Source organism: Mustelus asterias, chromosome 1 (genome assembly GCF_964213995.1).
Source record: "Mustelus asterias chromosome 1, sMusAst1.hap1.1, whole genome shotgun sequence".
Lineage (NCBI taxonomy): Eukaryota > Metazoa > Chordata > Chondrichthyes > Carcharhiniformes > Triakidae > Mustelus > Mustelus asterias.
This window is the reverse complement of record NC_135801.1, coordinates 176,209,101-176,221,354: the sequence shown is the minus strand read 5'-3', so window position 1 is coordinate 176,221,354 and position 12,254 is coordinate 176,209,101. Positions and strand designations below refer to the sequence as shown.

Below are 12,254 nucleotides of genomic sequence, written 5' to 3'. Positions count from 1 at the left end.
CACTGATTCAAGTGTTCAGCAAAATGGAAGGAAAGTGCATTAATGAACACGAGTGCCTTCCTTTTAAGTTAGGGCTGGTACATGTTCAAAGTAAAATTGTGAACAAGCATGAAAAGTTAAAGCAAGATGCACTATTAATTCCCAGCAAACTAAGAACAGTCTGCAGGACCATACTTCTGGTATTGTATCTAAGCTTGCTGTTTGATTGCCTTTAGACAGCTCCAACAGGAGAGATTGCAACTCAATTATATTGTGTTTCTCATCTTGAAGCTTGTTTAACTATCAGGATAGGATGAGAAGTATTGCAATCATAAGTCAATCTATAAATAACATATAAAACACCTACAAAAATTGTGCAAGTGTTGCATTTGGAGCAACATTCAGCATTGCTAAACACTAGTTAAGTAGTATTAATTCCATTCTCTACCTATAATACATGGAGAGGTAGGAATAGAAAGAAAAAAAATTAGCGATATCAGGTCGGACATTACGAATATTAAGTTCCATAAACATTATTCAAATTTTTCTAAGTCGCGACTTAAAATAAAAATTAAAAACAATGGGTAGCCACCAAACTAGGAACAAAAAAATCATAAGAGCCGCTTTCAAAGATTTAAAACCCAGCCAGCAGGCTTGAACTGGTGGCAGGAGCTGATAATCATGGGGCAATATCAAATTCTCAACTTCTTCATGCTTTTTATGTCAATATTTACCTCATCTTCATCTGGTTCTACCTCAATTCCTTCCTCTTCAACGGTAAATGCTTCTTTCAACTTGAGGTATTCCTCGTGCTCTCGGCGTTGCTTTTCTTCCCATGCTTTTTTCAATTCTTCTTCCTTTTGTTATTGCAAGAAAAAAAAGAGAGAACGGTTTTAAAACAGACGGTAGATGTTTTTCAATGAGCTCCAATTCTGAAATGAAATTCAACTGAACATAAAAAATAAACCGATCGTCATCCATTATTTGTGCGTGGCATACATTTGTGCAGCTGACAAGTTATAACCCATGCACTGTGCAGGTGCATCGTGTTAAGTTATGTGTTTATGAAGATATGCCACTCTTATATAGGAAGCAACCTCGACAATTTGCATAACAGTGTTTCCTAATTAGTATTGGGAAGTCCCTTTTCACCCCCAACAGTGCAGCCTAGATGTCAAGATGCCAAGCATTTTTGTCAAAGGCAGAACATAGGGTCTGACTGCTTCAAGTTACAAAAGCAGCAACAGACATATATGCATGCCTTACAATGCACAAAAATAAAACTGTATATTGGTTAACAGGTAGAAAACAAGTGGCTAATGCACAATGTTTTCTGACTCAAGTGACTCTGGTAGAATATAAAGGCACACAATTATTGGAACTTCTATTCGATTACCCATATCTTTTTAAGTGCTATGTGGTCACAAATCTTCAGTGCAATGGTAAATGTTTCTTTATTGAGTTGGAGCGTGATTTTTAAAATTAGGGTGATGGGGGAGGAAAGAACACTTGCATTTTTATAACACCTTTCACAACCGACAAATGTCTCAAAGTGCTTTGCATAGGAACACAGGAGTAGGGCATTCAGCCCATTGAGCCTGTTCCACCATTCAAACAGATCATGACTGATCATCTACCTCTACACCATTTTCCCCCACAATCCCTATATCTCCCAATGCCAACAGTGCCCAGAATTCTCTCGATTTATGTCCTGAACATGCTCAATGATTGAGCGTCCCCAGCCCTTGGAGTACGGAGCTCACCATCCTCCCTTCATCTCAATCTGAACTGGCCTGTCCCTTATTCTGAGATTGTGGCCCTGATTCAAGATTGACCAGCTAATGAAGCTCTTTTGAAATGTAATATCGGAATTATGGAAGCCAAATTTCACACAGCAAGCTCCCACAAACAGCTAGGTGAAAATAATCTGTTTTTGTAGTATTGATTAAGAGTTTAGGATTGGCCAGGACATGGGATAACTCACCCGCTCTTCTTCAAAATAGTGCCATGGAATCGTTTATCACCAGAGGGGGTGGACAGGACCTTGGTTTAATGTTTCATCTGAAAGATAGCGGGTGAAATTTTTCTCCCTCTCTGCGGCGTGTTTGGCGGTGGGTGGCGGCCTGCCACTCGCTGGCAGCAAGATCTTATGGTTCAGCTGTTGTCAACGGGGCTGAACGCCGTTGACAACCGCCATTGAATGCCGTTGGGAAACCCACAGCGGGGGTGCATCATTGGCAGGACCATAAGATCCCACCAGGGAGCAAGATTGTGGTGACTATCTCCGATAGTGCAGCACTCCCACGGTATTACACTACAGTGTCAACCTTGATTTTTGTGCTCAGGTTCTGGAGTGGGACTTGAACCTACAGCCTTCTGGTTCAGCAGTGAGTGTAGAACCGACTCAGCCATGAAGGGAGAAAGTGAGCATTTCTATTGAACTGAACTTTTAAAAAAATCATTGGTTTCAAGCACCAAAAGAGGAAAGGATCCTGGAAAAGCAATTATTTCTACTCTTCAAATGGAGCAAAAAGAAAATGGGGCTTGTTTCACTTGTAGTAAATGAAAATGAAAATATACCCTACAGTGCAGAAAGAGGCCCTTCGGCCCATCGAGTCTGCACCGACCACAATCCCACCCAGGCCCTACCCCCATATCCCTCCACATTTTACCCACTAATCCACACATCTCAGGACTCAAAGGGGCAATTTTAGCACGGCCAATCAACCTAACCTGCACATCTTTGGACTGTGGAAGGAAACCGGAGCACCCGGAGGGAACCCACTCAGACACGAGGAGAATGTGCAAACTCCACACAGTGACCCAAGCCGGGAATCGAACCCAGGTCCCTGGAGCTGTGAAGCAGCAGTGCTAACCACTGTGCTACCGTGCCGCCCCTAGTAGTAAAGGAAACGTGAACGGGAGGTCGCTTCAATATCTTTTTTTAAAATCAAAGCATCAGAAAAAATGCAGCACAACAACATACCAGATTTAACATTCATAAAAACTGAATCAGATATAAACTTATAACAACCAGGCTGTGCCCAGATAGATTTCTTAAAAGAAAGCTTAGCTCTTAGTTCCAGGATGTACATTGGTGCAAATAACAAGTCGCCGCTGGATATTACAATATCACATTGGAAGGATGAATAGAAAGGGTAGAGGGAGCAAGCGGGAGTTGAAAACTGTAACGGGGCGGCACGGTGACACAGTGGTTAGCACTGCTGCCTCACAGCACCAGGGACCCAGGTTCCATTCCCGGTTTGAGTCACTGTCTGTGTGGAGTTTGCACGTTCTCCCCGTGTCTGCGTGCGTTTCCTCCGGGTGCTCCGGTTTCCTCTCACAGTCTGAAAGACGCGCTGGTTAGGTGCATTGACCTGAACACGCGCCAGAGTATGGTGACTAGGGGATTTTCACAGTAACTTCATTGCAGTGTTAATGTAAATCTTACTTGTGACTAATAAATAAACTTTAGAAGGCAATAGTAAATATATCAAAGACTAAAGACAAGAATTAACCAATTAAATACATTTAATAGCTTTAACAATTCTGGTTTGGACGCTTCAGTGTTCAAAACTAAAACTCCTAATAATGGGCAGTTGATACCAAAGGTGAGAAATAAAAAAACAACTACAAAGTACTGACAGTCTCCATGAGGGAGCTGATCAATAATACATCAGGGGCTCAGCTCAATTTAAAACAAACCAGCAAGGTTCAGGATTTCAAAAACAGAAGCCAACAAAGAGCCCCGTGATAACAACAGGCCCTTACAGATAACCAGTAATTGCACGATCAGCTGTGGATCAGTAAATATGACTCTTGCTTCTGAGCCATGAAAGTTGTGGGCTCAAGTCCCACACCAAGACCCAAGCACAAAAATCAAGCTTTACATTCCATTCAGGATCCTGCCTGCTCGCTCAGGTGGGCATTGGTACATTGGCCTTTATAAATCGGAGTATCGAGTATAAAAGTTGGAGTGTTATGGTAAGATTATATAAGGCATTGGTGAGGCCGAATTTAGAGTATTGTGTACAGTTTTGGTCACCTAGTTACAGGAAGGATGTAAATAAGGTTGAAAGAGTGCAGAGAAGGTTCACAAGGATGTTGCCGGGACTTGAGAAGCTGAGTTACAGAGAGAAATTGAATAGGTTGGGACTTTATTCCCTGGAGCGTAGAAGAATGAGGGGAGATTTGATAGAGGTGTACAAGATTTTGATGGGTATAGATAGAGTGAATGCAAGCAGGCTTTTTCCACTGAGGCTAGGGGAGAAAAAAAACCAGAGGGCATGGGTTAAGGGTGAAAGGAGAAAAGTTTAAAGGGAATATTAGGAGGGGCTTCTTCATGCAGAGAGTAGTGGGAGTGTGGAATGAGCTACCGGATAAAGTGGTAAGAAAAACTTGGATGGGTTCATGGATGAGAGGGGTGTGGAGGGATATGGTCCAAGTGCAGGTCAGTGGGACTAGGCAAAAAATGGTTCGGCACAGACAAGAAGGGCCAAAAGGCCTGTTTCTGAGCTGTAATTTTCTATGGTTCTATGACACAAAAGATACCAGTGCACTATTTCCATGAAAGACAGGGGCATTATCCCCACTTTCCTGGCTGATAACTGACTATCTGCTTGTCATCTTTTAGGAGCTTGCTGCTCATAAATTGGCTGCTGCACTTTCTACATGTTAACAGTGACTACAGTTCAAAAGTACTTAATTGGATGTAAAGTGGTTTGATGTGTCCGGTGGTCATGAAAAGTTTTATATAAGCACAAGTTTAAAAATACATACAACAGTATCAATTATTGGAAGGAAACTTGAGGAACACTGAAGAGTCTAGTAAATAGCAGTCAATTTATTTTCAGCTCTGTGTGATGTTCTGGTCGAGCACACTTCACCAGTAATTCTGACCACCAAAAGACAAAAGCAGCATCCAAACTGTAGTTATGTGCAGAGTCACAAGGTTGATCGCTAGTGTGAAATAACTGAGCTATGAAGAAAGGTCAAATATTCTAGCCTTGAAAGAGGGCGAATGAGAAATGAAGCACATTTTGCACCAATATATGGAATCATTTCTGCAGAGGAGTGTGAAGGCTTAAACTCTGGAATCAGACAAGAGGCAACTCAAGATATAGGCAAATTATTGCGGATGCTGGAATCTGAAACAAAAGCAAAAAATGCTGGAAAATCTCAGCAGGTCTGACAGCATTTGCGCAGAGAGAATACAGGCAACTCAAGATAGGAATGTAGATTTCCACAGAAAATAATAGCTGGCTAGCATTGTATACATATCCACCTAACACTCCAGCAATCAAAAAGAAAAAAGGTAAAACCTACAAGCTTGTACGAGATGGCCCAGTCTTTCAGATCCTTAACAGCTCTAAACTCATATCTTTGTCTACTATGTTGTTGAGGTGTCCACCATTTACACAAGTATTGCACATTAAGGCAGCATTTGACCAAGTGTGAGATCGGGGAGTTCTCGTAAAATTGGTCAACTTAGATCAAGGGAAATCTCCTCAGCAGCTGGGAGTCATCCCTGACTAAAAGGAATATGGCCTAGGGGCCAATAACCCAGCCCTGGGGAATGGCTACAGGTCAGTAACCTAGGCCTAACTTTCCTCAACTTTTTCATCAATTTCCCACCCTCCTTCTCAAAATCAGGTAGGGTTGCATGCTGATGTTTGTACAATGTTCAGCTGTACTCACAATTCCTCAAAGCAAAGCACTTCAAGACCCCCCAAAAATCTAAACTCGAGTTGATAAAGGCTGGTAAAATTCACATCACACAAGTGCCAGGTAATGACCATCAACAATAGAAAATCTAGCTACCTTTCCTGAACATTAAATGGTATTAGCACTGCCAAGTCTCCCATCAACAACATTCTGGGGTACACCACTGACTAGAAACTGAACTGGACCAACTACATAAATGCCATGGTCAATGTGGGCTGTGCGTTCTGCAGTGAGTGGCTCTCATCTTGACACTCAGAGCCTCTCCATTTCCAAGGCACAAGTCAGGAATGTGATGAAACACTTGCCAGTTAAATAGGTGGATGCAGTGCAACAACATTCAAGAAGCTTAACACAATCCCGGAGAAAGCAACCTGCCGCCCAGGCATCACATGCATTAGCCTAAACATCTACCACAGTTTCTGGAGACGATCAGTTTGCTTTGCTGAATGTGGTTTAACACCTATAACTTACTTTTCACTTAAATTGTGAAGTAAAATACTTGTGTTCTACAACAAACCAGAATACACTATTACTGAACATGACCCAGAAATACATGTTCCAAGCACTGATTAAATCAAAAGCTTGGCAGATGGGGGGAAGGGAGCAATGTGAAAAGTCCAGCCCAATTCTGTTTTTAGTCTTAACTTGCCATTTTGAAAACTCAATTAGGCAAAAGTACAAAATCAGTTGAAAACAGCATGGCTCTCAAGTCAAACTAAACCAGTAGATGATAGCCAAATCTGTGAAAGGTCGGACCTAACCCCACACACTTTATTCTCAGAGCAGAATCATATGTCACAGGACAATCATGCCATTCACTGGATACAAAATCTCCTCACGGCAAAACTCAGGAGTCTGCATTCTTACTGCCCCCATCCCACCCCCACCCCCAGACACACACACCTGAGGCAGTGTGTGTGTGTCTGGGGGGGGGTGGAGTCGTGTGCGTGTGTCTGGAGGCACCCCCGCCCCCAGACACACACACGGCTCCACACACACACACACACGGCTCCACACACACACACACGGCTCCACACACACACACGGACACACACACACACGGACACACACACACACGGACACACACACGGACACACACACACACGGACACACACACAGACACACACACGGACACACACACACACGGTTCTCCCCCCCCCTCCCCCACACGTGGCCACGGCCACGCGCGCACACACGCACGCACACCCCTACATTTCCACCCCCTTCAGCTCTGAGTCAACTTGAAACATTTATACTGTTTCTCTCTCTCCACAAAACAACCACAGGATGATAAGAAATAGGAACAAAAGTAGGCTGTTCGTCTTCTCGAGCTGCTCCACCATTCAGTAGGATCATGGCTGAGCCAACATTCCTCATGTCAGCTTTATAGAATCATAGAATCCCTGCAGTGCAGAAGGAGGCCCTTTGGCCCATTGAGTCTACACCGACACTCCGACAGAGCTTCTCACCCAGGCCCTAACCCCATAACTCCAGTATTAACCTCGCTAATCTCCCTCACTTGCATATGTTGGGATACTGAGGACAATTTAGCATGGTCAATCCACCTAACCTGCACACCTTTGGAGTGTGGGAGGAAACCGGAGCACCCGGAGGAAACCCACACAGACACGGAGAGAACGTGCAGACTCCACACAGACAATGGCCCAAGACCGGAATCAAACCGAGGTCCCTGGCGCTGTGAGGCAGCAGTGCTAACCACGGTGCCACCTCTTTCCTGCCCTTTCCCCGTAACCCTCGATTCCCTTGCTGATCAAAAATTTATTTATCTCAGCCTTAAATATGCACAAGGACTCTGCCTCTCTGTGGCAAGGAGTTCCAAAGACTCATAACCCTCAGAGAAGAAATTCTTCCTCATCTCAGTCTTAAATTGACACTTCTTTATTCTGAGACCTTGCCCCCGGTCCTAGATTCTCCCATGAGGGGAAACATCCTCTCAACATTTACCCTGTCAAGCCCCTTAAGAATCCTATATGTTTCAGTGAGACCACTCATTCTTTTAAATTCCAATGAGTATTTTTGTGGCATCTGCAAATTTGGCGACAGTACATTTGTTCCCTTCCTCCAAGCCATTGTTATATATTGTAAACAATTTCAGTCCTAGCACCGATCCTTATGGAACCCCACTGGTTACAGGTTGCCGACCTGAAAAAGAACCCCTTATCCCCACTCGCTGTTTCCTGTCCATTAGCCAATTCTCTATCCATGCCAATATACTACCTCCAACACCATGGGCTCTTATTTCATGACTTAACCTTTTGTGAACTACCTTGTCGAATCCCTTCTGGAAGTCTAAATATAACACATCTACTGGTTCCCCTCCATTTATTTTATTTCATTGTGCTTCTTCTTTTCATCTCATTCATCCATTTTTATTATCCTTCTTTCTCTTCCAATTTTAAGTTTAAAGTTTATTTATTAGTGTCACAAGTTTACATTAACACTGCAATGAAGTTACTGTGAAACCATGTAACCGCCCCCGCCCCCCCACACACAGTATAAATCTTTTCTGATTCATCCAGACTCAAAACCTTGGCCCTATTCTCTCTCCACAGATGCTGTCAGATGCTGAGATTTTCCAGCATTTTCAACTTTTATTTTAAACTTTCCAGCGTTGTGAACTACCTCACCACACGACCACTTCACACAATGATGCAGCTCCATTGAAGAAATAATTCAAAAGTTTTTTGTGAAAAGGTAGGCACAAGTTGTTATTACAACCAGGGAAACATCAGGAAATACATGGAAAGGATTGCACCGGACTATTTTTGGGCCGAGATAGAAAAATGGACACAGCGTTTGACCACAGGGTGTGTAACATTGGCAACTTTCTATGCTACACAACCAAGTCACAGTAAGGCTGCAGATCCCTGCAGTTGATATCTATTATTACCAAAGACAACTGCCATTCTAACTGGCATGTGATGCTTGTGTGTCACAACACAAGGAGAAAGCAACCAAGTGCTATTTTTAAATAAGATTCTGACTATAGGCAATGTTTTTAGATCATCTACACAGGAAATGCAAGTTTTACTTAAAATTACTCCTGCGTCAAACTAGACCGTGAAGGGGCTTTGACAGGGGTATTAAAACTTTTCCTGATATTACTTCAAGTTAAAACAAGCGGAGTGTTTTCCCTCATGCTATTAATTCCACTGCAACAATAAAATTAATTTCAAAATGATTATCTGGATGGCTGAAACAACATTATGTTGGAGTCTAAAAGCGTGAGGAGGACCTTTACACAAATATGAGGTGAAAGTTTAATTAAAACTCTGAAGAAAACACTCAAATCATAAACACTGTTCTACATTGTGAATTCAAACAAACTTGCTTTTATATGGGTCTTCCACACACATGCTTCCAAAGTGGTTCAAAGCCAATTAAGTACGCCTGAAGCCCCACTGTTGTAACATATGAAACACAACAGCTAATTGCAGACAATTGCATTCGGATGGTGATAGCTAACACGAGGGGACATAGCTTTAAATTGAAGGGTGAGAGATATAGGACAGATGTTAGAGGTAGGTTCTTTACTCAGAGAGTGGCAAGGGCATGGAATGCCCTGCCTGCAGCAGTAGTGGACTCGTCAACATTAAGAGCATTCAAATGGTTATTGGATAAACATATGGATGATATTGGAATAGTGTAGGTTAGATGGGCTTTAGATTGGTTTCACTGGTCGGCGCAACATCGAGGGCCGAAGGGCCTGTACTGCGCTGTAATGTTCTATGTTCTAAGAACCACAAAGACCATGGAGAGGAATTCTGCGACAATTTGGGCAGTGATGCTGGCTGAAGGGGCAGGTAAACTAGGAGAATATCTTACGATCTTCTTTGAACAGCAACATGGAACTCCTTACACTTACCCGAGTGAGCAGGCAAGAGCTCTGCTTAATGTCTTAATGCAAAAGGCTCCCTCAGTGCTGCACTATGGAATGTCAGTCCAGATTGTGTGCTTAAGTGTCTCAAATGGGGTTTTAAAAATTCTTGTAATGGAGCACGATTCTCTACATTTTAAAGATTCTCATGTAAAAGGTTAAGTATATGAACTAACTAACTTCCTTCACTATACCATTGCTATATCTCCCACAGTGAGTGGTTTGATGTTAGGTCATTAGGGTACTTGGAAACATTGTTGCTGACCTATGTATTATAACCTAGGAGCTCAGAGCACCACCTACTCAGAATCATACCACTAATGACAGTTGCAAAACTGTGGGTATTGTCCGCCTCCACTAACAGGCACACAAGAACAAAAGTGGATGCAGCATGGTGCAAACAAAAAACCCCCTGCCACACCACTTAACTGCAGAGTTTTAATTTTGATACGAAACAAATTTCAGAATTAAAACTCTACATTTTCTTTAAAATAACTTTTAAGTAACCATGTAGCCTCAATTTTTAAAACAAAAATAATATACCGCAACAAGTTCTGATTTTCAAAATTATTGCTGAAGGCATCATGTACATAAGGAAACGGAGGAACTGACTTGTGTCTGGTTAATTGTGGAATACCCCACTGTAGGTTGCTCACCTGTCTTCAAATGCAATGTGACAATTCCTTCAACAAGTTGCAGTTCCATTTATGACTTAAATATTTTTGATGCAAACACAAATCAAACCAGAAGAATAACTGAATCACATGACTTGGGAACACACTAAATAAATTAGTTCAAAAGGCATTAAATATATATGTCAGTATACATCACCAGTACGATCACCAGTGTGCGCGCACATGCGCAGGAATGTTCCGAGTTCAATCGCAAATGGCAAGTTCAAGAACAACGGCCTTTTCCACTTCCTAAAAAAAATCAATGTGTGCCATTTCAGACACAACAGAAGGCAATGGCCCAGTGGTATTATTGCTAGACTATTAATCCAGAAACTCCGCTAATGTTCTGGGGATCCGGGTTCGAATCCCACCACGGTCGAATTCAATTGAAAAAAAAGTCTGGAATTAAGAATCTACTGACAACCATGAAACCATTGTCGACTGTCGGAAAAAAAACATCTGGTTCACTAATTTCCTTTAGGGAAGGAAATCTGCTTTCTTTACCCGGTCTTGCCCACATGTGACTCGAGCCACTTTCAACTGTCCTCCAAGGACAGGGATGGGCAATAAATGCTGGCCAGCCAGCCAGCGACACCCATGTCCCACAAATAAATTAAAAATAACTTTGAAAATGAAAACAGATCAATTAAAAATCCATCCCATGCCAAACATATACTTCACTGAAGGCAGTTTACCCATTGCCACCCTTCATCTAATCTCCTTCTTACTTTCTCCACTTCAGGAAATACGAGTTGGTCAATGTTGGCCATTGGAGGTGGTCTCTAGAGACTGTCACAAGGCTGAACACCTCCTCTTGTTCAATTTTCCCATTACAGAGAGGCACCCCAACTTCATTTAATACTATTCACGCCTTTGATTGATAACCCAACCAACATTGTGGGGACAAAAGCATATGACTGTGTATGCTGAAAATCTGGAATAAAAAATAGAAAATGCTCAACAGGCCTGATAGAATCTGTGGCGAGAGAAACAGAGTTAGTGTTTTCGGTCGATGACCTTTATCAGAACTAGGTGGTTAAAAAGTCATCATCAACGTGGTGGAGGGTAATAGGCATCCATACTGCAGCATTTCACACTACAGAAAATCCAAACAATAGCACTAGCACACTGTCTAGCCAAACCTCAAAAAAATAAAGGATATATTCCCCTCAGGGTTTGAATTCTTTCATTCACCTTTTGATTTTACATCACAGACTTTGCTAGATTATTCACCCTCTGCAGCTACATGGGGAAACAAACGACATCCTATGTGACTGGGACAAAAGGGTAAATTATCCCCAAAAGCCTTTATCAACCTGCCTGCAGCTTTTGACATGACTAACCACACCATCCTCCTCTAATGCCTCACCACAGTCATCCTGCTGGGATCAACTGCTTTCACCTGGTTCTATTCTTATCTATTTAATGGTAGCCAGATAATCACTTGCATTGGCTTCTCTTGCTGCTCCCGGACAATTACCTCTGGTATCCCCAAGGAGATGCCCACATCCCAAGCACAAATAAGTTTTTAAAAATACCTCTAATTAAATGTTGGGAAACTGAAGCCATTGGTTTCAGTCACCACCTGAAATTCTGTCCTTATCGACTGGCCCCCTCCCCTCCCTTGCCCTGGCAAGTGTCTTGAGACAAAACTTGACTGTTCACCACTTTGGTATCATATTTGACCCCAAAATGAACTTCAAACCACAAATCTGTGCCATCATTAAGTTTTCTTATTTTCACCTCTGTCATGTCATTCATTTCTGGCCCTGCCTCAGCACATATGCTGCGAAAACTCTCAATCATCCGAAACTCTGCTACCTGTGTCTTAACTACCTACAACTTTTCAACTTTCACCCCTGTGCTCAGTAGCCTACATCAAGCAACATCTTCATTTTAAAATTCTCATCCTTGTTTTCAAATCTCTCCATGGTCTCATTTCTCTCTCTGTAATCTCCTTTAGTCCCTTCAAGATATCT

At 42.4% G+C, this 12,254-nt stretch overlaps 1 protein-coding gene across 2 annotated transcripts in view; it reads right to left on the bottom strand.

Moving 5' to 3' along the window:
- Positions 1–12,254, bottom strand: part of ddrgk1 (DDRGK domain containing 1) — a 97,505-nt gene that overhangs the window by 16,862 nt on the left and 68,389 nt on the right. For both annotated transcript variants that reach the window (XM_078223849.1, XM_078223858.1), the window contains exon 5: positions 714–836. In XM_078223849.1, coding sequence (XP_078079975.1) covers positions 714–836 — 123 coding nt within the window. The remainder of the gene's footprint in view (positions 1–713; positions 837–12,254) is intronic.